At 41.9% G+C, this 25,894-nt stretch overlaps 1 protein-coding gene across 1 annotated transcript; it reads left to right on the top strand.

Annotated features, from left to right (window-relative positions):
• The first annotated feature begins 3,772 nt into the window (after positions 1-3,772).
• LOC115200936 (putative RNA-binding protein Luc7-like 1) lies at positions 3,773-25,814 on the top strand. Its single transcript, XM_029764061.1, has 10 exons — positions 3,773-3,988; positions 6,524-6,618; positions 20,842-20,940; positions 21,092-21,202; positions 21,292-21,435; positions 21,998-22,174; positions 22,517-22,605; positions 22,778-22,819; positions 22,921-23,085; positions 23,241-25,814. Exons 1-10 carry the CDS (start codon positions 3,928-3,930, stop codon positions 23,386-23,388), a joined length of 1,131 nt encoding a protein of 376 aa, XP_029619921.1. The 5' UTR covers positions 3,773-3,927; the 3' UTR covers positions 23,389-25,814.
• The last annotated feature ends 80 nt before the right edge of the window (positions 25,815-25,894 follow it).

Genomic DNA, 25,894 nt, shown 5'->3' with positions numbered 1-25,894 from the left:
ACTTGTGCCGTACAGTTTCTAACTGTGGCAATGAACGCCACAAAATCCCCCTTTTTAACACACAGCGTATCTTTTGACTGGCTTAAATGTGAACTGCGCCAAAGATTATGGATATAGCCTATGCCGCATTCAAAACAACTGGGAACTCTAAAAGCAATTTGCTTGGGTTGGGAAAAAACGATTTGAAAGGTTATCCAGCTCAGAATTCCAACTCGGGAACTCGGGCCTCTTTCTAGAGGTCTGACTTTCCGACCTGAAGATCACTGATGCCATGATTTGACCTTTATTTTTCAGAATTCCCAGTTGTTTTGAACACAGCAATACTGATAAAATAGCCTACATGTCTCTCTGCCCTAACAATGGGAGTCCTTGTCCACAATGCGGCACTATGGTCCGTCTAGCTCCAGCTTATCCTTTCTTGGGATTGGTTGTTGTGGAAAAAATTATTACACAGGGAAACTCAAAGTCAATCTTAATGTCCTTGCCCAAGCAAGGGGGAGTGATGATCAGAGAGGCAACGTTCTTGGTGGAAATCTTAAAGTTGAAATGAGTAACAACCAACCTAAAGCTATTAATATACCTAGCAAGCTAACGTAGCAAGCTAGCAGCAGTTACACATACTAGCTGGCTAGCTAGTTTTATAGTTTGGTCATTTATTCCAATCAATTTCAGAATTTAAAAAAAATGTTTATGAAGCTAGCTCCGAGACTAAGCCAATTTTCCAAATCTAAAATCAATGTCATACATACAATTGAAGTCAGAAGTTCACATCCACTTAGGTTGGAGTCATTAAAACTAGTTTTTCAACCACTCCACAAATTTCTTGTTAACGTACTTTGATGCGAAAAGTGCAAATCAATCCCAGAACAACAGCAAAGCAAATGAAGATGCTGGAGGAAACAGGTACAAAAGTATCCATATCCACAGGAAAACGAGTCCTATATCGACATAACCTGAAAGGCCGCTCAGCAAGGAAGAAGCCACTGCAACAAAACCGCCATAAAAAAATACACATTACAGTTTGCAACTGCACATGGGGACAAAGATCGTACTTTTTGGAGAAATGTTCTCTGGTCTGATGAAACAAAAATAGAGCTGTTTGGCCATAATGGCCATCGTTATGTTTGGAGGAAGAAGGGGGAGGCTTGCAAGCCGACGAACACCATCCCAACTGTGAAACACGGGGGTGGCAGCATCATGTTGTGGGGGTGCTTTGCTGCAGGAGGGACTGGTGCACTTCACAAAATAGATGGCATCATGAGGGAGGAAAATTATGTGGATATATTGAAGCAACATCTCAAGACATCAGTCAGGAAGTTAAAGCTTGGTCGCAAATGGGTCTTCCAAATGAGCAATGACCCCAAGCATTTTTCCAAAGTTGTGGCAAAATGGCTTAAGGACAAAGTCAAGGTATTGGAGAGGCCATCACAAAGCCCTGACTTCAATCCTATAGAAAATTGTGGGCAGAACCGAAAAAGCGTGTGAGCAAGGCGTCCTACAAACCTGACTCAGTTACACCAGCTCTGTCAGGAGGAATGGGCCAAAATTCACCCAACTTATTGTGGGAAGCTTGTGGAAGGCTACCCGAAACGTTTGACCCAAGTTAAACAATTTAAAGGCAATGCTACCAAATACTAATTGAGAGTATGTAAACTTCTGACCCACTGGGAATGTGATGAAAGAAATAAAAGCTGAAATAAATCACTCTCTACTATTATTCTGACATTTCACATTCTTAAAATAAAGTGGTGATCCTAACTGACCTAAGACAGGGAACGTTTACTAGGATTAAATGTCAGGAATTGTGAAAAATTGAGTTTAAATGTATTTGGCTAAGGTGTATGTAAACTTCCGACTTCAACTGTAGATATATGTATTTTATCATATTTTATATATTTTAGCAAGCTAGCATCATAAATTTGTCTAATGTGCCAAAAATTAAGCTGTGTTGATTGTGACACAATTGTGGGTCACATCAACCCCACAAGTGATCAAAGTTCTTCACTTGCTCCTTCAAGCTAAATCGAGGACCGATGGGGTAACGTTCGTGAATTGGACCGCCACTTATGGTAGCAATTAAACTGCATCCGGTTTCGACTGGGATTTCCCCAAAGGAAAGTGGCTAGTGCTAGGGCTGAGAGGGTAAAAATAAAGTGTTTGGGCTGCAGCCTTATATCAAAGTTGTGCCTGTTGGTCACACGCATATCTGCCCACTCAGATTGGCTAGATTGATCCCACTTGATATTGCCTCCTCCTGACTGCCTTCCATTTTTAGAGCGGCCACTTGAGTGTCTGGTCAATATAATCAAAGAAAGTACATTATGAGGCTAAAATTTCTTCTCCGTTAGAAATCCCCGATCACACCCGTTGGCTAGCAAAGCTCATGTCATCGGCTCGAACAGTCATCTCGTGCTAAACTGAGTGTGTGCAGGCTGTCAAATCCAAGGCACTCCTTTGATATAAAGTTGTTTTTGACAAAAATTAATACCTTTCAGTTTGTCACTTTCACAAGGTTTGAGTAATAACATGTTCAACTACTTAACACATGGGCTCGAATTTAGGTTGTTCCTTTTTAGATAATACGTGTTTAATTCTCATTCACTTTTCAAACCCCGACCTGGTCTGTTTCGCAAGCGTACACGGAAGTCTTGCGATGTTGTGCCTCTGGGGTTAGAAACTGCGATATAATGAATAATCTGTGATGACTGTGAAATTGGATTTTAAAAAACTAGCTCCGACTGGGATTCATATTTTATGGAATGCACTGAAATCAGAAGTTAGAGATTTCTGAGTTCCCAGCTGTTTCGAACAGAGAACCACAGTAGGAGTCATAACACCCATAAAACCTAGTGGTCAAACAAGGAAATGGTGCCAATTTCTTTAAATTGACAATTCTGTAAACTGTCTAGTGCAAGTTTTAAATTGACACAATACCTGTTAGCAAAGGTGTCAACTGGAGATTACGTGCTGGAGTTTGCAGGGATTTGTAGTCTTGAGTCTGAGCGTAAATAGAGCCACATATATTAATAAAAGTCACCTTGTCCAAGAGAGATTTACATTGTTATCAAAACGTAATGCCAGGGAAAGCCTACACGAAACACAGCTCTTATTTTAAGTGTTTCTAAAATTTCCTATGGGGAACAATGAATGGTGGATAAACGATTGGGACCATTTCCCTCCTTGACTGCTAGATATGATGAGTGCTGCGCCCTCTCATTGAGTAACTCATGTTGAAGGCCGACAGGGATACTGCAGGCTGCCATTAGCAACTAAATTATCCTTATAACTTCTTCTGTGTGTGATTTTAAAATAATCGGTTAAAGGACAATACATCTGGTGTATTATAAGCAATTGTTGGTACAAAGATTGTCTTCGAAACATTGTTTTATTCACATGAAGATTGCAATTTCTACATTCAGATCCTGTTTTCTGCTAACAACGCCTGCAGTACCGCGGTCGGCCTTGAACTTCCGTGGTTTCAATGAGAGGGGGCAGCCCTGAGCTATACTATGGGAGGCTGTCGTTCTCCCCTTGCGGGAAGGAAGACGACAAGTTTTAGGTCCAAAATAAACCCATAGAAATGCATTGGTTTTATTTTGGACAGATTTAGGCGAGTGTGATACCTCTCGCTTCACCTCTTCCTCTCTGGTTATGTACGTGAAATGAGCTAACTTGCGTTCAAGTGGCTGTGATTGGTTAGTTCTCTGACCAACCGTCAATCCAATTGGCAAATTCTAGCATATGGGCGTGTTTTCAATAATAGGAGGTGTCGTCATTTCCTCAACTGCGAAAGAGGGGCCTGGCGAGATCGTTGAAGAAGCCTTTCCAAAGAGTAAACATATTTCATCAATAATATAGGATACACCTCCATAGACTGTGTTATCGTCTGTGTTGTGTGGAGAAGCTTTAAACAATTTACCCACAGCAATGTCGGCCCAAGCTCAAATGAGAGCTTTGCTCGATCAACTAATGGGGACTGCGAGGGACGGTGAGTAGCAAAAAGGCGGTGGCTAGCTTGTTAGCGTGCTAGCTAAAAGATGGAGCCAGTGTGGCTTGCAGTTAGCCTAGCAAACTAGTTTTTGTGTCGTGTGTCAGATGGGCATACCTTTAATGAATGGCGTACAAGAGGACGTTTGTGTGACATAAAAGGAGCTCATTCATGATTTGGTCCTGGCCTAGTTGTTGTTTCACGATTTAATGTTTGTATCCATAGCTAATGACGTCCACTTCGCCATTAATTGTTGATAGACCAGTCGTCTAGATCAGTGATTCTCAACTATAGGGCCTCAGAGTTTAAGGTGTCCCTGAAAAATCAGGGATAAAACTCATGTTATAGCTACATTTTCATAAATATTTTCGATAAGTTAAGAATTAAGTTATTAAAACTTGCCATGTAACTCTGTTTTTAGAACATTGTTGGTAGTTAAACATCTTTAGACTATGACACTACACAATGTTATATGCATGTGTGAAAAAAGTATATTTCTAAGTATTAAGCAATTTGTTGTGCTATGAGGTGTAATGGATCATGATAAACGGATATCCAAACTGTAGGGCAAATTGACGTTCGAAGATGAGACCACCTAATACCCCCATCAACAAGGTTATACACACAACCCTTAATGACAGAAGCAAATGCAACATCCTACAATGCTTGCAGCTCTAGCTCCACAACAATGCCTGCGAAAGTGGGTTAAAATGGCAAATAATCGAAAGCATAAAACAATGTTTAACAAGACACGATCACTAGAAGTAACTCAACAAAAATATGAAGTATATCTAACCAATAATACGTTTTGGAATTGATCAAATTAAGTGTGATCTAAGAATTTTTGTAGATGCTGGACTTTAACCTTTGGTGTTTAACAAACACACTATATTAAGTACATTATAAATAAGAATACATCATGTTGGAAATCCTAAAAAAGCTGATGCAAATAGTAAACTCATCTTTTGAAAGTAGAACTCCCACAATATTTTTGTACATTGACAGGAGCTTAAAACAGTTAGTCATACCGTGCACAGTATCTACTATATTGTGTAGCATTTGTAGAAGCACCACTTCCATAGTAAATGACGTATCTGGCTACAAGGATACAAACATTAAAAACATAACAGCCGCCATTTAGTAAGGATGTCATGTCTACAATGGTAGCGTAAAGTCGGATAAACTGACTTCAATCCATGGTTCTTCTTTGGGCTTAATCAGACTAACAAAGTGAGTTTGTCGAGTGGGGTTGTGTGTGAGTGTTGAGATGAATTCAAATTTTTCCCGACATATGTTGCATACAAATTGAACAATTGTGGCCCCTTTATTTTATTCATAAAGGTTCAGTGTATCTTTGCCAGCCTACTTCAATCTGCAAAGGAGTTGCAGAAAAGCCTCATGTTCATCGAGCCGTGAGTCACATGATTTTTAAAGCTGTTATGAACAATAGTAATCCAAACAATTGTTTGCTTTCCGGAAGTTGTTGTACTTTTTTTTTTTAGCATCACAACAAGGATATTAAAATCTTCAATGACTCTTTGAATTACAATTTGGAAGTAGTACATGCAGCCTGAACTAAGACATTGTCTGGTTGCACTGAAAGCCAAGGAGCTTTAGACGTCTTTTGTCAAGCAAGACATCTATTGTCAAGCAATACAATCTGACTTGTGTGTCATTCATATCAACTTCCTTACTACAGGTATGGGCAAGAAAACAGTTCCCATTTTATACTTTTCTACCGTGGGTTTAAAATTCTGCAGCTGAGGTCTTGAAGATGCAGATGGGTACAGTATATGTTGCAGCTCGCAGTGTGTATAAAACTACCATTTTTTTCCCCTTCTTGGTTTTATTATTTTCTATGTTCCATTTGTGTCAGGGACTTGGTTGGCGCCAACTAGGCTAAGCCAAAATCTTTTTTTAATGGCCTTTTATTTTGTTGAAGTTAGGAGATCTAGCTGACACAGTAACAGCTGTTACAGGCAGCCCAGTTAAGCTGAATGACAATGCCATGAGACCAAGGTAGCCTGATGAACCTGTCCATGTCAATCATAAGACCACCCATACAGTAAGCTTACTACCATGTTGTTTTTCTATAGGCCAATATTCTTTAGTTGAACAAGTGCTTTCAGAAAGACACGAGAGTGGAAAGTCACTCTGAGTCTTAGCAAAACGTAGGCCTATATTATTACATTATTCATGTAGTTTCGAGGCTCTGGTAAGGTAAGCCTCCAAGTCACGGCAGAAAATACATCAAGCCATCAGGGACACGCCACTCAGGCCCCAATGCAGGCCCCAAGTGGATGTCATGAATACTGTCCAAAGGCACGCATTCTGTCAGTACGATACATTGTAGCTCAATGTATCTGTTCATATCACCCCAATAAGGAGAATCCCAAGATGCAATTGTAAAAATTGTCAAATCTATGCCCCTTTACCCTAATATGGGCACACATAGTTATGCTAAAGCATTGGATACCTCGCTCTAGTGGATGAGTATGTGAGGTCTTTCTAACTGTTGGTTTTGTACTGTTTCAGGGGATGAGACGCGGCAGAGGGTCAAATTCACTGATGAGCGGGTCTGCAAAAGCCATCTCCTGAACTGCTGTCCCCACGACATCCTCTCCGGAACTGTAAGTAGACTAAGAACTCTCTTCTTCCATTGTCTCCTCCAGACAGGGATGGCGGAATCCATTTTGACAGGGGGTGCAGGGAATAAATATTTTTTTATAGCCTTGTTTAGATATTTTTCTGCTTATAATTTTTTACATTTGGTAGACTATTTGTTAGTGAACTTGTCTCGCTGCTCTAGAATACTAAATAAAGCCTTGCTCACCAGAATAATGTCCTACATTGATAGAATGCATCATCATAATCTAGTTGACATTGGAAAAGTTTTCGCATACATTTCTGCTTCTCTTGTGGAGCGAGGACATTTAGGGACCGGGACGATTTTAGTGCCTTCAGAAAGTATTCACGCCCCTTGACTTTTTCCACATTTTGTTGTGTTGCAGTCTGAATTTAATGAATTAAATTTAGATTTTTGTGTCACTGGCCTACACACTACTCCATAATGTCAAAGTGGACTTATGTTTTTAGATTTTTTTTTACAAATGAATTAAAAATGAAAAGCTGATATGTCTTAACTCAATAAATATTCAATCCCTTTGTTATGGCAAGCCGAAGTAAGTTAAGGAGTAAACATGTGCTTAACAAGTGATACAATAAGTTGCATGGACTCACTCTGTGTTCAATAATAGTGTTTAACATGACTTTTGAATGACTACCTCATCTCAGAAGCCCACACATCCAATTTATATGTAACGTCCCTCAGTCAAGCAGTTAATGTCAAACACAGATTCAACCATAAAGATCAGGGAGGTTTTACAATGCCTCTCAAAGAAGGGCAACAATTTTAATCCAAGATGGCGGCGCAGTAGGATGTGTATATCTGTCTTTGTCTTATCCCGTGTCTTATCCCTTGTAAATAGCCCGTCTTTTTTTCATATCTTAATCTCACTTATATCTCTAAACTAAATATACTTTCCTGCAACCCGCCTCATCCAATGTGGTTCGGATCTGCTGGAACTTCCATCAGGAGCTACCCAGCTAACTAGCTACTAGTCTGTGTTAGCCACGGCTAGCTGTCATCTACTTTTTTCCATGGAATCAGCCAGCCTTAGCTCGGACAATCACCTGCCAGTCTGCACAGCGCGATATCAACCCAGAGCATATTGGACTGCTTCTCTCTACCAAATCACCGGATTCCTGCCGCTCTGGATCATTACACTAGATCAATACTCCTAGCTAGCTAGCTACACGGAGCTCCGCCGATCCTTCACGACTGGACTGCCGACGAGATCGTCCGATGTGGTCTCAACAGGCTATTCTGTTACGATATCGCCGCAGAACCATCTACGTGCCCCGGCCCGTCAGCTTTTTATGAATGCTGTGTCCCCTGCTCGCCCAGTGTAGTAGTGAATACCGTACAGCACCCTGTCTCACCTATTGCTACTCTTGACCCTATGATCACTCGGGTACATAGCTGATGCCCCCTGGACTGTTTCAATAACACGGTACCTCATTTTGTTTACCTGTCGGCCCCAGCCTCGAACTCAGGTCCTGTATGTATCTAACTGACCGCTCTGCCCTTTCTTTGCCATTTACCCGTTGTTGTCTTAGCTCTCCTGATCAACACCTGTGATTGCTTTATGCCTCTCTCTGTCAATATGCCTTGTCTACTGCTGTCTTGGCTAGTTTTTATTGCTTTATTTCACTGTAGCGCCCTCGGTCCCACTCAAATTGCCTTAGCTCTTTCGTCCCACCCTACACACATGCGGAAACCTCACCTACGTTAATTGATGCCTCCAGAGACAAAACCTCATCACGCAACGCATAGGTTTACCTCCACTGTACTCACATCCTACCATACCCTTGTCTGTACATTATGCCTTGAATCTATTCCACCACACCCAGAAATCTGCTCCTTTCATTCTCTGTCCCCAACGCACTAGACAACCAGTTCTTATAGCCTTTAGCTGTTTTCTTATCCTACTCCTCCTCTGTTCCTCTGGTGATGTAGAGGTTAACCCAGGCCCTGTAGCCCCCAGTTCCACTCCTATACCCCAGGCGCTATCATTTGTTGACTTCTGTAACCGTAAAAGCCTTGGTTTCATGCATGTTAACATTAGAAGCCTCCTCCCTAAGTTAGTTTTTTTCACTGCTTTAGCACACTCCGCCAAAACCCTGATGTCCTAGCCGTGTCTGAATCCTGGCTTAGGAAGGCCACCAAAAATTCAGAAATTTCCATCCCCAACTATAACGTTTTCCGCCAAGATAGAACTGCCAAAGGGGGTGGAGTTGCAATCTACTGCAGAGACAGCATGTAGAGTTCTGTCATGCTATCCAGGTCTGTGCCCAAACAATTCAAGCTTCTACTTTTAAAAATCCACCTTTCCAGAAATAAGTCTCTCACTGTTGCCGCTTGTTATAGACCCCCCTCAGCCCCTGGCTGCGCCCTGGACACCATATGTGAATTGATTTCCCCCATCTATCTTCAGAGTTTGTACTGTTAGGTGACCTAAACTGGGATATGCTTAACCTCTCTAGTACATGTGGGACGAACTCGTCCCACCTACGTAACAGCCACTGAAATCCAGTGGCGCGATTTTTGAATCGTTAGAAATGCTATAACTTCAATTTCTCAAACATATGACTATTTCACAGCTATTTAAAGACAAGAATCTCGTTAATCTAACCCCACTGTCCGATTTCAAAAAGGCTTTACAACAAAAGCAAAACATTAGATTATGTTAGCAGAGTACCCAGCCAGAAATAATCACACAGCCATTTTTCAAGCTAGCATATCATGTCACATAAACCCAAACCACAGCTAAATGCAGCACTAACCTTTTATAATCTTCATCAGATGACACACCTAGGACATTGTGTTATACAATACATGCATGTCTGTTCAATCAAGTTCATATTTATATCAAAAACCAGCTTTTTACATTAGCATGTGACGTTCAGAAAAAGCATAACCACCGCAAACTTCCGGTGAATTTACTAACAGTTTGCTAAATTACTCACGATAAACGTTCACAAAAAGCATAACAATTATTTTAAGAATTATAGATACATTACCCCTCTATGCACTCGATATGTCCGATTTTAAAATAGCTTTTCGGATGAAGCACATTTTGCAATAATCTAAGTACATAGCCCGGCATTACAGGGCTAGCTATTTAGATACCCACCCAGGTCAGCATCCACCAAAATCACATTTCCTATAAGAAAGATGTTCTTACCTTGCTTGTTCTTCATCAGAATACACTGCCAGGACTTCTACTTCAATAACAAATGTTGGTTTGGTCCCAAATAATCCATCGTTATGTTCCAACAGCGACGTTTTGTTCGTGAGTTCTAGAATGCTTTTTCGCGGTGTCGCGCATGGCGCATTGGCGTGTCAAAAATGTCTAAATATTCCATTACCGTACTTCGAAGCATGTCAACCGCTGTTTAAAACCAATTTTTATGCCATTTATGTCATAGAGAAGTGTTAATATTCCGACCGGGAGTATGCATTGAGCCTAAACAGCCGAATAAAATTTCTCCTCAGAAGCGACTCATGCACGCGCATCATTGAAAGGTCCTCCGAGCATCCACTTACAAAAGGCGATAATATATTTCAACCTGAGGTTCCCTCGTAAACCTTCAGTTATTTCGCGGGCTCTGAGAGCCTATTGGAGCCCTGGGAATTGTCACGTTACAGCTAAGATCCTTACTTTTCAATAAAAAGAGGTAAGACGCACGACTCCTTGTCAGACAGGGTACTTCCTGCTTGAAGCCTTGTCAGGTTTTTGCCTGCCATAGGAGTTCTGTTATACTCACAGACACCATTCAAACAGTTTTAGAAAATTCAGAGTGTTTTCTATCCAAACCTGAACAATAATATGCATATTCTAGCTTCTGAGTTGGTGTAGGAGGCCGTTAAAAATGGGAACATATTTTTTCCAAAATTCTCAATACTGCCCCCTATACCAAACAGGTTAACACCCCAGCCATCCTACAATCTAAGCTAGATGCCCTCAATCTCACCCGAATTATCATGGAACCTACCAGGTACAACCCCAAATCCGTAACCATGGGCACCATCATAGATCATCCTGACCAACCTGCCCTCTAAATACACCTCTGCTGTCTTCAACCAGGATCTCAGCAATCACTGCCACATTGCCTGCATCCGTAATGGGTCCGCGGTCAAACGACCACCCCTCATCACAGTCAAACGCTCCCTAAAACACTTCAGCGAGCAGGCCTTTCTAATCGACCTGGCCCGGCTATCCTGGAAGGATATTGACCTCATTCCGTCAGTAGAGGATGCCTAGTTATTCTTTAAAAGTGCTTTCCTCACCATCTTAAATAAGCATGCCACATTAAAAAAATTTAGAACCAGGAACAGATATTGCCCTTGGTTTACTCCAGACCTGACTGCCCTTGACCAGTACAAAAACATCCTGTGGCGTACTGCATTGGCATCAAATAGCCCCCACGATATTCAACTTTTCAGGGAAGTTAGGAACCAATATACACAGGCAGTTAGGAAAGCAAAGGCTAAAGTCCATGGAGAATAAGAGCACCTCCTCCCAGCTGCCCACTGCACTGAGGCTAGGAAACACTGTCACCCATCACAGCAACTTGCCCAAGCCTCCCCCATTTCTCCTTCACCCAAATCCAGATAGCTGATGTTCTGAAAGAGCTGCCAAATCTGGACCCCTACAAATCAGCAGGGCTAGACAATCTGGACCCTCTTTCTGAAATTATCTGCCGCAATTGTTGCAACCCCTATTACTAGCCTGTTAAACCTCTCTTTCGTATCGTCTGAGATCCCCAAAGATTGGAAAGCTGCCACGGTCATCCCCCCCTCTTCAAAGGGGGTGACACTCTAGACCCAAACTGTTACAGACCTGTATCTATCCTACCCTGCCTTTCTAAGGTCTTCGAAAGCCAAGTTAACAAACAGATCACCTACCATTTCGAATCCCACCATACCTTCTCCGCTATGCAGTCTGGTTTCCGAGCTAGTCATGGGTGCACCTCAGCCACGCTCAAGGTCCTAAACGATATTTTAACCGCCATCGACAAAGGGCAATACTGTGCAGCCGTATTCATCGACCTGGCCAAGGCTTTCAATTCTGTCAATCAACACATTCTTATCGGCAGACTCAACAGCCTTGTTTTCTCAAATGACTTCCTCGCCTGGTTCACCAACTACTTCTCTGATAGAGTTCAGTGTGTGAAATCGGAGGGCCTGTTGTCCGGACCTCTGGCAGTCTCTATGGGGGTGCCACAGGGTTCAATTCTCGGGCCGACTCTTTTTCTGTATACATCAATGATGTCGCTCTTGCTGCTGGTGTTTCTCTGATCCACCTCTACGCAGACGACACCATTCTGTATACTTCTGGCCCTTCTTTGGACACTGTTGACAAACCCCCCCCCAATGAGCTTCAATGCCATACAACAGTCCTGCCGTGGCCTCCAACTGCTCTTAAATGCAAGTAAAAATAAATGCATGCTCTTCAACCGATCGCTACCCGCCCGCCTAGCATCACTACTCTGGATGGTTCTGACTTAGAATATGTGGACAACTACAAATACCTAGGTGTCTGGTTAGACTGAACTCTCCTTCCAGACTCACATTAAGCATCTCCAATCCAAATTAAATCTAGAATCGGCTTCCTATTTCGCAACAAAGCATCCTTCACTCATGCTGCCAAACATACCCTCGTAAAACTGACCATCCTACCGATCCTCGACTTCGGCGATGTCATTTACAAAATAACTTCCAATACTCTACTCAGCAAACTGGATGCAGTCTATCACAGTGCCATCCGTTTCGTCACCAAAGCCCCATATACTACCCACCACTGTGACCTGTATGCTCTCGTTGGCTGGCCCTCGCTTCATATTCGTCACCACTGGCTCCAGATCATCCGTAAGTCTTTGCTAGGTAAAGCCCCGCCTTATCTCAGCTCACTGGTTACCATAGCAGCACCCACCCATAGCACACGGTCCAGCAGATATATTTCACTGGTCATCCCCAAAGCCAATTCCTCCTTCGGCTGCCTTTCCTTCCAGTTCTCTGCTGCCAATGACTGGAACGAACTGCAAAAATCACTGAAGCTGGAGACTCATCTCCCTCACTAACTTTAAGCATCAGCTATCAGAGCAGCTTACAGATAGATCGTTGCACCTGTACATAGCCCATCTGTAATTAGCCCATCCAACTACCTCATCCCCATATTGTTATTTATTTGATTTATATATTTTTTTCTTCTCCTTTGCACCCCAGTATTTCTACTTGCGCATCCATCTTCTGCACATCTATCATTCCGGTGTTTATTTGCTGAATTGTAATTATTTCGCCACTACGGCCTATTTATTGCCTTGCCTCCCTAATCTTACTTCATTTGCTCACACTTTATATAGACTTTTCTATTGTGTTATTGACTGTGTTATTGACTGTATGTTTGTTTATTCCATGTGTAACTCTGTTTGTCACACTGCTTTGCCTTATCTTGGCCATGTCGCAGTTGTAAATGAGAACTTGTTCTTAACTGGCTTACCTGGTTAAATAAAGGTGAAGAAAAAAAACCTATTGGTAGATGGGTAAAAATAGAAAAAGCAGACATTCCTTTGCACATCGCTAAGATGGGGCTGGGCGATATATCAACAATAATTATCGAGGTAATTACTTCCCTCAATAACGAAATAAGGTTTAGATTAATTTTCGATAATGTCGATATAGAATAATTAGGTACAGCAGTCCATTTCACCTCTGACACAGCAGGAACGTGCGGAGAAGTGACAATATGCACGTAGAGGTATACACCCACTGAAAACCACTTAGCACCTCGAGTGAGGGAGTGGCCACTATTAACCACGAAAAAAATTAGTGATGTAGGCGAAAACAGTGGCAGTGATAGCCATGGAGGAGGTGCAGCTTCCAGCGAAGAAATTGATAAAAAGGGTTACCCTCTCTGGGCCAGTGGGACGCTTGCGTCCCACCCTAATCAACAGCCAGTGGAATCGCGTCGAGCTAAATGCAAAACCTCATAAATCCTATAACTTCAATTTCTCAAACATATGACTATTTTACACCGTTTTATAGATACACCTCTCCTGAATCGAACCACGTTGTCCGATTTCAAAAAGGCTTTACAGCAAAAGCAAAACATTAGATTATGTCAGCAGAGTACCCAGTCAGAAATAATCACACAGCCATTTTCAAAGCAACTAGCATGCATCACAAATACCCAAAACACAGCTAAATGCAGCACTAACCTCTGACAACCTTCATCAGATGACACTCCTAGGACGACATGTTACACAACACATGCATTTTTTGTTCGATAAAGTTCATATTTATATATAAAAACAGCATTTTACATCGGCGCATGACGTTCAGAAAATCTTTTGCCTCAAATGCTTCGGCTTTATTAGCGCTACAATTTACAAAATTACTATTTGAAAACATTGTTAAAATGTAATATTGTCATTCAAAGACTTATAGATTAACATGTCTTGAATGCCATCTCTTTGCCAGATTTAAAAATAACTTTACTGGGAAATCACACTTTGCATTAAACGACATGGTATGCCCGGAAAAAAAGTCTAGGCTATAAATGTTGGAGCCATCTTGGAACGATCAACCATCAAAAATACTATTGTAAATAATCCCTTACCTTTAATTATCTTTATCAGAAGGCACTTCTAGGAATCCCAGGTCCATAACAAATGTAGTTTTGTTCAAAAAAGTTAATAATTTATGTCCCAATAGTGTTAGCGCGCTCCGAAGGCTTGTGAAAATATACCGTGTGCGTCTGACTTGTCGTCAGGAATGAGCAAAAAATATATATTTACGTTCGTTCAAACATGTCAAACGTTGTATAACAAATCTTTAGGGGCTTTTTCAACCAGGGCTTCAATAATATTCCATTGGGACGGTTGCATTGTCTTTCAAAACGTTTCGAAAAGGGAGAGTACCCATGGGCGCCGACGTCACAATGGTAATGGCCCATCCCCTGTGACCAAGATAAACAGGCTCTCTTTCAGTCTTTTTTGATAGTAGGAGACTCAAACCACTTTGTAAAGACTGGGGACATCTAGTGGAAGCCATAGGAAGTGCTAAATGATCCACAAGCCCCTGTGTGTTTCAATGGCAAATGTTTGAAGTGATATCCACACATCAGATTTGTTTCCTGTCAGGATTTGTCTCAAGGTTTTGCCTGCCATGAGTTCTGTTATACTCACAGACACCATTCAAACAGTTTTAGAAACTTTAGGGTGTTTTCTATCCAAAGCCAATAATTATATGCATATTCTAGTTACTGGGCAGGAGTAGTAACCAGATTAAATCGGGTACGTTGTTTTATCCGGCCGTGTCAATACTGCCCCCTAGCCCTAACAGGTTTTAAACTGTTTCCGTAATTTGGTTTTGGCTTTTTGAAGTCCGACAAAGAGCAGTGCAATGTTTGGTGCAAATTGTGCCGTAGACAGGTGGCTACCAATTCTGGTAATACGACAAACCTTTTTCACCGTCTGAAGCAAAATCACTCTTTGGAACATGCAGGAAGTTTGAGCTTGCGCCAAGGTATTGATAAAAGCCCCTCAAGCACCAGCCAATCTAGGGACATTGCCCGAATCAGTCAACACGGACAGCGTTTATGCCCTACAAGCAAACATCGAAAAGACAAAGACATCACAAATGCTATTATGCATTACATTGCTAAGGACATGCTACCAATTAGCACAGTCGAAAAGGAAGGTTTCAAGAGGCTTATCAATTTAATTTACCCCAGGTATGTGGTCCCTGGCCGCAAACATTTCTCTCACTGCACTGCCTAAACTCTACGCCGAGTGTAGGGAAAAAGTTGAGGAACAGCTCAAGACAGATTTTTACATTTTTCTACTACTACCGATCTCTGGTCTAGTCGCACGTCAGAGCCTTATATTAGCCTCACTATCCGCTATATTGACAAAGAGTGGAATCTTCAAAATAAATGCTTTCAAACATACTTTCCCGACAACCAAACGGGTGAAGCTATAGCATTGACGCTCTCACCTCCTGGGGACTCAGTCAAGACAGACAGGTCTGCATTACAACGAATAGGGGTGCGAACGTGGTGAAGGCCGCTCAAATCAACAAATGGACCCGACTGCAATGTTTTGGACCTTGTCTGCACTTGGCCATTGGTAAGTAAACTTGTCAATTGTGTATATTTGAAGTGGTTGGTAAGAAGAAACTAAATGTGCATATTTTTTAGTTTTTTTTCATCAACTGATTAAGTAAAATATTACATTTGTACATAACTAAAGAGAGAATTGTGATTTAACATTTTATTAAAATCTCTTGATTTCTCTTAGAGTGGGTAAAGACAAACGGGTAGATCGAGCAATTGGAGTGTGTAAGAAAGTGGTAGGTGCCTTTTCCTATTCGTGGAAAAAGAACAGAGACCTGGCAGTTGCTCAAAAAGAACACAACCTACCCCAGCACAAGTTGGTGACAGAGTCGCCTACCAGCTGGGGATCACGTCAAAAGATGGTGCAAAGAGTACTGGAGTAGGAGAAAGCCATTTCACAGGTCTTGTCCAGTGACAAGAAGACCCGGCACTTAGCTCCCACCTATACAGATATAGATGATCTTGAGTCCATCAACCAGGCATTGACCCCATTCCTAGAATTCACAAATGCTCTGCCTGGTGAGTCTTATGTCAGTGTGTCTTACCTGAAGCCAGTACTACACCTGTTCAATACAGACGTCATGAAACCGAGCTCACCCAAACCATCAAAACGATAGCCATGGACTATCTGAATGACAAATATGATGACCTTGCCACAGATGACCTCCTGGACATAGCCTTGTTAGTCGACCCTCGGTTTAAATCAACACGAGCAAGAGCTGTCACAGAGAGTCAATGAGGGACATAAAATCCAAGCCCATCACAGGGAGACATTGCTGCTGCTTCACCACAACTGACAGCTAAAAAGAGAAAGTCACTGGGCATTTTTTTCAAAAAGCCATGCTCCACCACCACAGGTCTTACTGAAATCCAGCTGGTAGAAAAGGAACTCAGCTGCTACCTTCAGTCTCCTGATGCTGACTGCGAAACCAATCCACTGGACTGGTGGACAATCCACCAGAGACCATAGACAGACTTGTCTTTCTTGCTTGTAACTTGTAAGACAACTACCCCAACATAAACTGTGATGTGCCATTAGGCTAACAGTTATAATGCATTTTGACTTGCACAATTTGTTTTTTTTTTAGTTCTACTTCTGACCATAAATAAGAAACATTAATCCTTTGGTTTGTTCAGGCATTCTTGAGTCTGACGCAGATATACACCTTTTATACATTATTTGATTAATATAGTACATTCGGAAAGTAATCAGACCCCTTGACTTTTTCCAAATTTTGTTACGTTAATGCTTTATTCTGAAATTGATTCAGTAGTTTTTTTTTTCCCTCATCAATTTACACACTACTTAACATAACAAAATGTGGATAAAGTCATGGGGTCTGAATACTTTCTGACAGCACTGTATTTGGAAAAATACACGTTGCCTGCATGTTATGGTTATGCTTGTCATTGTCAAGGACCTAGGGAGTTTTTCAGATAAAAATAAATGGAATAGAGCTAAGCAAAGGCAAAATCCCAGAGGAAAACCTGGTTGTCTGCTTTCCAACAGACACTGGGAGACAAATTCACTTGTCACCAGGACAGTAACTTAAAACACAAGGTCAAATATACACTAGAGTTGCTTATCAAGACCACATTGAGTTGCCTAGTTATAGTTTTGAATTCAAAAAACATGTTTTCACTTTGCTATGGGGTTTTGTTTGTAGATTGTTGAGGGGAAAAAATTATCAAATTTGAATTCCATCTGTAACACAAAATATGGATTAAGTCGAGGGGTATGAATAGTTTCTGAAGGCATTGTACATACAAAATGTCTGAATGTCATCAGTTTTAAAGAAATGAAAAGCTGTGAAAATGATCCACCATGTTTCTGATAGTTTTTAAGTTGATCTTGGATGCATGTTTTATGTGGTTGAAAATGAAATAGTGTCAGCTTTTATGTCGCTGAAAAAAATCACATTTAGGCTACACAACAGTCCCTATCCACACATTCACATTCTCTCAAGATGCTGAAAGAAAGAAGTCATATTTCTCTACTCTTGTTCCTGAGACAATATTAACATTTGGTGGGTCCTTTTACTGCAATAAATGTAATTATGCAGGAGTTAATGGTCTACATATGAGCCTACAGTCAGTGTCCAGACTTCAGTTATTATTACTGTTCCCATCTGAACTTCAAAGGTGCGCAAACCAGGGGGTGCTGCTGCACCCCTACTTTCGCTGACTCTGCCTCCAGGGCTCTAAAGTGTGATCGTTTTGGTCTTATGCTCCTACATTTTTATATGGAAGCACCAGAGCGCCAAGGGAAAAAATCACCCAGACAATAATAATTGTAATGATTAGGCATTGCTAGCCCAAACTTATTTGAACGGATATTACCGGCAATTTTTATTTATTTTAATTCTTATTTATTTTATTCTCCATTCTAGGGGCATATACCATGTCGCAGCCATTCTGAAGCTACTGATGGGCCGTTAACATGATTGAACAAGGCGTTTTACAAATGGTTAACTCATTAGCTAGCTAAACATTTGGGGGCACATAAAGAAAGGAAAAGGGATAGCTTCTTAGAATGACATTTTTTTCCTTTAGGAGCTCAATGAATGAAGGACAAATCTCTTTATTTTTGTGGGGGGTAGATCAGCTTCAATATTGCAGATTGAACCCAAAATCTATCCAAATAATTGTTTGCATCATTTGTAATGCCCCTTCGCCCCCTGATTGGAGTAAACTAACAGCCAACAATACATCTTCTACTGCTACCAATGACTACAGAGTGTACAAAACCATTATGAACACCTGCTCTTTCCTGACATAGATTGACTAGGTGAAAGATGTGAATGCTTTTTTAAGCCTTACACAATCCATGTCTCAATTGTCTTATGTGTGCCATTGTGAGGGTGAGGGCAAGACAAAAGATTTAAGTGCCTTTGAACAGGGTATGGTGGTAGGTGCCAGGCGCTCCGTTTTGTGTCAAGAACTTGAACACTGCTGGGTTTTTCACACTTAACAGTTTCCTGTGTGTATCAACAATAGTCCACTACCCAAAGGACTTCTAGCCAACTTAACGCAACTGTGGGACGCATTGGAGTCAACATTTGCCAGCATCCCTGTGGAACGCTTTGACACCTTGTAGAGTCCTTGGCCCAACGAATTGAGGCTTTTCTGAGGGCGAAAGAGTGGATGAATCTTAATATTAGGAAGGTGTTTTAATGTTTTGTACACTGTATATATGAATGGACAAAGCCATCGATCACATGGCATCATTCATTCCTATGTGAAGACTCAACACATTGAAGCCAAATGAAGTCAGTTAAGTTAACGTCTCATGGTGACGCAACATACGAAGTTTGGGGGGGGAGAGTATTTGATCCCCTGCTGATTTTGTACGTTTGCCCACTGATAAAGAAAGGATCAGTCTATAATTTTAATGGTAGGTTTATTTGACCAGTGAGAGAATAACAACAAAAATATCCAGAAAAATGCATGTCAAAAATGTTATGAATTGATTTGCATTTTAATGAGGGAAATAAGTATTTGACCCCCTCTCAATCAGAAAGATTTCTGGCTCCCAGATGTCTTTTATACAGGTAACGAGCTGAGATTAGGAGCACACTCTTAAAGGGAGTGCTCCTAACCGCAGCTTGTTACCTGTAAAAAAGACATGTCCACAGAAGCAATCAATCAATCAGATTCCAAACTCTCCACCATGGCCAAGACCAAAGAGCTCTCCAAGGATGTCAGGGACAAGATTGTAGACCTACACAAGGCTGGAATGGGCTACAAGACCATCGCCAAGCAGCTTGGTGAGACGGTGACAACATTTGGTGCGATTATTCACAAATGGAAGAAACAAAAGAACAGTCAATATCCCTCGGCCTGGGGCTCCATGCAAGATCTCACCTCGTGGGGTCGCAATGATCATGAGAACGGTGAGGAATCAGCCCAGAACTACACGGGAGGATCTTGTCAATGATCTCAAGGCAGCTGGGACCATTGTCACCAAGAAAACAATTGGTAACACACTACGCCGTGAAGGACAAATCCTGCAACTCCCGCAAGGTCCCCCTGCTCAAGAATACATATACATGCCCGTCTGAAGTTTGCCAATGAACATCTGAATGATTCAGAGGACAACTGGTGAAAGTGTTGTTTAGATGAGACCAAAATGGAGCTCTTTGGCATCAACTCAACTCGCCGTGTTTGGAGGAGGAATGCTGCCTATGACCCCAAGAACACCATCCCCACCGTCAAACATGGAGGTGGAAACATTATGCTTTGGGGGTGTTTTTCTGCTAAGGAGACAGGACAACTTCACCGCATCATTTGACGGGGCCATGTACTGTCAAATCTTGGGTGAGAACCTCCTTCCCTCAGCCATGGCATTGAAAATGGGTCGTGGATGGGTATTCCAGCATGACAATGACCCAAAACACACGGCCAAGGCAACAAAGGAGTAGCTCAAGAAGAAGCACATTAAGGTCCTGGAGTGGCCTAGCCAGTCTCCAGACCTTAATCCCATAGAACATCTGTGGAGGGAGCTGAAGGTTCGAGTTGCCAAACGTCAGCCTCGAAACCTTAATGACTTGGAGAAGATCTGCAAAGAGGAGTGGGAGAAAATCCCTCCTGAGATGTGTGCAAACCTGGTGGCCAACTACAAGAAACGTCTGACCTCTGTGATTGCCAACAAGGGTTTTGCCACCAAGTACTAAGTCATGTTTTGCAGAGGGGTCAAATACTTATTTCCCTCATTAAAATGGAAATCATTTTAACATTTTTGACATGTCTTTTTCTGGATTTTTTTGTCTGTCTCTCTCTGTTCATATAAACCTACTATTAAAATTATAGACTGATCATTTCTTTGTAAGTGGGCAAATGTACAAAATCAGCAGGGGATCAAATACTTTTTTTCCCCACTAACTTTTTTAAGTTAATTAAAAAAAAAAAAAATATTTTTCTTTGCCAGGAACCATTTCTGTTGCCCGTATATGATTATTGAATCAGCAGTTGAAGTGTAGTCAGTAATAGTGGTTGATCTATTCTGAATATTTTGTGAAGATAAAATATTTTGTGACTTCTAAAGTAGTTCACTGCAGACTATGTTGGATCTATGGCTGTGTCTTGACTGGCTGACTTTGACTTCATCAACAGCGTATGGATCTGGGAGAATGTGCGAAGACCCACGACCTGGCACTCCGGGCCGACTATGAAATTGCCTCCAAGGAGAGAGACCTCTTCTTTGAGCTTGACGTAAGTGATATCCACAGTCGGCTCGATTTAAAAACAAATTAATTTATCCCCTCGGGCAAGTTAGTTGTACTTCTTCCAGTTCATTTTACCAGTACAGCAGTCTGTGTTCCATTGACTTATATGGAGTTTCATTTTCTATTATCGACAACAGGCTGTGGATCACCTGGAGTCTTTCATTGCCGATTGTGACCGGAGAACAGAGTTGGCCAAGAAACGACTGGTTGAGACCCAAGACGAGATCAGTGCGGAGGTGGCTGAAAAGGTGAGGGCAAGATTAACCTTGTTCACTGAATCTTTGATTTTGACACATTTTATGCTGTTGTTGACTTGTTGTGTTTTGTTATTCTCCAGGCAGAGACGGTTCACGAGCTGAACGAGGAGATTGGGAAGCTCCTGGCCAAGGCAGAGCAGCTGGGTGCCGAGGGGAATGTGGATGAGGCCCAGAAGGTCCTACAGGAAGTGGAGAAAGTTCGCAGCAGGAAGAGGGATGCTGAGGTGAGGAGGAGGGGTTGTTTTACTCACAGCATGTTTATTTTCCATCAAACTAGCCCACCTCAGACCAAATAGGTCACTGAATACGTCACTTTAATAAATGGATCGCTAGTCACTTTAATAATGTTTACATATCTTGTCTTACTCATCTCGTATGTATATACTGTATTATATACCATCTATTGCATCTTGTCTATGCCGCTCGGTCATCGCTCATCCATATATTTATATGTACATGTTCTTATTCCATCCCTTTACTTAGATTTGTGTGTGTTAGGTAGTTGTTGCGGAATTGTTAGATATTACCGCACTGTCGGAACTAGAAGCACAAGCATTTCTCTACTCGCTTTAACATCTGCTAACCATCTGTGACCAATAAAATTTGATTTGGAATGTAGACCTGAGTTGTGTTCAGTAGGGCGCAATGGAAAATTAATTGTTTTCTTATTGGACAATTTAGGTGGAACCATCCTGTTTCACTTCGTTTTTGCCATACTGAACTTGAACCCCCTTCTTTCCTATCCTGACTTATCTTTCTCCATATCTTTGGTTCTGTCCTTCTCAGGAGGAGTACAGAAACTCCATGCCTGCCTCCAGTTTCCAGCAGCAGAAGCTTCGTGTCTGTGAGGTGTGCTCGGCCTACCTGGGTCTCCACGACAACGACCGTCGCCTGGCCGACCACTTTGGCGGGAAGCTGCACCTGGGCTTCATCCAGATCAGGGAGAAACTGGAAGCCCTGAAGGTATGCTCTGAACCACCTCAGACCAAATAGGTTACTGAATACACCTAGTGACATGTGGAAGTATAATCCTCAAAAGGGGACTTTTTTTGACTGCTTTCCCCTTTTGAGGATTCCACAGGGACTTTGGTTTCGATTTAAAGTACAGGAAACATCTCCCTTTTGGGATTAATTTCAATTTTGCAGCAAGAACATTCTTTTTGACATTAGAATGTATTAACGTGAGAAGACATTTTAATGTAAACACTGAGGCTAATGTCAATGCTAAACACTGAGGTCAATGCTAAACACTGAGGTCAATGCTAAACACTGAGGCTAATGTCTATGCTGAACATTTTCTATCAGAAAACCGTCCTGGAAAAGCAGGAGAAGAGGAACCAGGATCGTCTGAAGAGGAGAGAAGAGAGAGAGAAGGAGGAGAGGATGAAGAAGAGGTAGGTCTTAACTTTGCAAAAATCATGAAATTGATGTAGGCAGATTTTATAAACATGTCAGTGGTGATGGCAGCACTTCTTGGAAAATATAATTAATCCATGTACTGTATGTGGAGACAAATGCAGATATTTTCACTGTGGTATCTCATCAATTGTTTTTGTCACTTTATAGGACCAAATCACGGAGTAGGGAACGGAGCAGGGAACATAGAAGGTTAGTATGGGCCACCAGCCATCTACTGCCACATGAACTCTATTGAATACACTATCTCCTAGTTTATTGCTGTATAAAACACTTCTGTGTCCATGCTGCAGGTCCAGCTCTCGCGACCGTAGGAGACGCCGTTCGCGGTCCTCGTCTCGGGAGAAGCGGCGTTCCTCCCGCTCGCGCTCCAGGGACCGGGAGAGGAGGAGACGCCACCGCAGCCGATCCCGCAGCAAGGGCGGCCGCCACAGCCACGAGCCCAGCTCTCGACACAAGTAGGAGTGTACACACACACACACACACACACACAAGTTCCATCTCATTACTTAAACAAGTGCACACTTAATCATAAAGCTTCTTATCATAATATATATACACACGACAAACACACACAGATTTGTGTGTAACAAGACAATGTTTACGGTTCCAGGTCATCCAGGGATCGCGATCGCTCCTCCAGAGACCGTTCACGGGAGCGAAGCAGGAAGAGGGGATCCTCGGAGCGGCGGCAGGACAGCAGGGATCAGAACGGGAGAACAGACTCCCGCCGGGCGGAGGTCAGGGATAGAGACCTTTGAGGACTCTATCTCTCTCTCTCTCGCTGTCTCCATCCTCAACACACAACCTCCTTTTGTCGGTCTCTCTTTCATATCTGTCCATTACATCTATTTGAACTCTCTTCTTGTATGAATCCTCCCTCCGTTCCCCCCAAAATTATCCAGAGATGTTTTGCTTTGACTGATATTCCAGCCAACCCACTGTCCCAAATACATAGCGCTTATATGACCACAGAAGTATATACAGGTAACTGCCAAAATAATGGAAACACTTCAGTAAAACAAAGTATACTGAAAGCAGGTGCCTCCACACGTGTGGTTCATGAGTTAATTAAGAAATTAACATCCCATCATAATTAGGGTCATGTATAAAAATGCTGGGCCGGCCATTATTTTGCCTACCATGGCTATACCCCCATAGGATGACAATGCCCCCATCCACAGGGCATGAGTGGTCACTGAATGGTTTGATGAGCATAAAAACGATGTAAACCATATACCATGTCTCCAGGTCTCAACCCAATTGAACACTTATGGGAGATTCTGGAGCGGTGCCTGAGACTGCGTTTTCCACCACTGTCAATAAAACACCAAATCATGGAATTTCTCGTGGAAGAATGGGGTCGCATCTCTCCAATAGCGTTCCAGACACTTGTAGAATCTATGGTGGCCCAACGCCCTACTAAAACACGTTATGTTGGTGTTTCCTTTATTTTGTCACCTGTATATTGTACATGCATATATATTTTAGTTTCAAGCGTTATCCTGGGATAAAAGTGTAGGGGGTTGTTGAACATTTGGCGTGGGAGTACATAAAGTCCTGACAGTGTATGTTAGATGTGATGGCTGTTCATGACATACATATGATTACATATTCTATAAAACTGTCCTGAATATTCATTTCCTGGGGGAATCAGTAGCTGAAACTAGAGAAAGGATAAATGAGTGACCGTTGGCCATAAACTTAAAGAATAGAGCATTTCCATATTGCCGTGTTTGATGATACTGTTATTTTTAAACCGTCAGAATTGCTATGTGTGAGATTGAGATACTTTGCATAATTATACCTCCAGCATACTGTCCTGGGTGGTGTTCATTAGGCACCAAATGGAAGATACTGGACTGGAACAGGGAGGGGTCACCTGGACTTGTCCAATAAGAAACCTACATTTTTGTTTTCCTGTAAAAATGTTGCTAAATGTTTTCAATTATTGCCCAAATAAACACGACCCAGCATACTGTCTTGGATTGGCTTCTCCGTGCAAGGCTTTCTTCCCTTCCTAGAGGCTATTTCACAATGCTGGTTGCATCAATTTGCCATTTGATGTTGCACTAAATATTTAACATACCAGTAATTATAGAATCTCTTCTGCACATATCTGGCCTAAGATTGATAAACTAAGCCATATTGTTCTTGTTTGACTGGATCAGGACATTTGGAAATCAAAGGGAATTTGGTCAGTTGTGAACATCAGCAAGCTAATTTCTGTCAGCTTGTGAAATACCCTCTGCTTCTATATCTGTGGTGTATACTAACTGAGGATGTTTATTGCTGGAGAGATTGTAGCAGTTCAATTTAATGTCATAACTAATACGGACAAGGTTTTCTTACGTTTTAGAAATTATTGTCCTTTGTGTTCACAAACGGTTGCTAGTTTTTTTTTCTCTACATAGAATTCTACAATTTTGTTCCAAGTTTTCATGTTATGAATACAAATATTAACCCTTATTATCATAGTCTTGGCATGCGAGCGGTGAAGTCTGCGTATGTGTGTAGACATGGACTTTGCATGCTTCAGTTTTGAGTAGTAATGTTGTTTTGGATTGAGAATTGCTGTTCCAGGCTTCTTACTGTATGTGACCCTAGAAGTTGCCTACGTTACCGTGGTAGTCCGCTGCTTTGCTCTGGTAATCCACTACGTGGCCCTGGTAGTCTTCTGCGTTACCCTGGTAGTCCACTACGTTGCTACGTGGCTCTGGTAGTCCGCTACGTGGCCCTGGTAGTCCGCTGCGTGGCCCTGGTAGTCCGCTGCGTGGCCCTGGTAGTCCGCTACGTTGCTGCGTGGCCCTGGTAGTCCGCTACGTTGCTACGTGGCCCTGGTAGTCCGCTGCGTGGCCCTGGTAGTCCACTACGTTGCGACGTGGCCCTGGTAGTCCGCCACGTTACCCTGTTTTTGGCCTATGAAACTTGGTGCTGGGAACAATATCTTAAGCACAGCACCTGCTTATGACCATTTCACTTTCCAATATGTTGATGCTGATTCAGCAGTTTGTAAATGTTCTTTCTTTTTTGGTTCATGTATGTCAGTCACTTGAAGTTAGATGCAAACATAAATTAATGTATTGCTTTTCCTAATGTGTGCCGTCTGTAGACTTTGTCAGGTCTGTTTGTATTACTTCCTGGAAGATGATTTTTGTCTTGAAGCCTGAATAAAAATCCCAGTTTATTTTTTTTATTGTATTAATGTACTTACCTAAGATCTTTGCTCGGGGCCTAAGTGTAAAACTAAAGTTCTAATCGAAGAAA

The sequence above is a fragment of the Salmo trutta genome, chromosome 10, assembly GCF_901001165.1.
Source record: "Salmo trutta chromosome 10, fSalTru1.1, whole genome shotgun sequence".
Classification (NCBI taxonomy): Eukaryota; Metazoa; Chordata; class Actinopteri; order Salmoniformes; family Salmonidae; genus Salmo; species Salmo trutta.
This window is presented reverse-complemented; position numbering and strand designations above follow the sequence as displayed.

Coding starts and splice junctions, on each gene's coding strand:
- LOC115200936 (XM_029764061.1), top strand. CDS start 3,928: ATGTCGGCCCAAGCTCAAATGAGAGCTTTGCTCGATCAACTAATGGGG. Junction 6,619..20,841: donor ACGACATCCTCTCCGGAACT/GTAAGTAGACTA, acceptor CTTCATCAACAG/CGTATGGATCTGGGAGAATG. Junction 21,436..21,997: donor GCAGGAAGAGGGATGCTGAG/GTGAGGAGGAGG, acceptor TGTCCTTCTCAG/GAGGAGTACAGAAACTCCAT.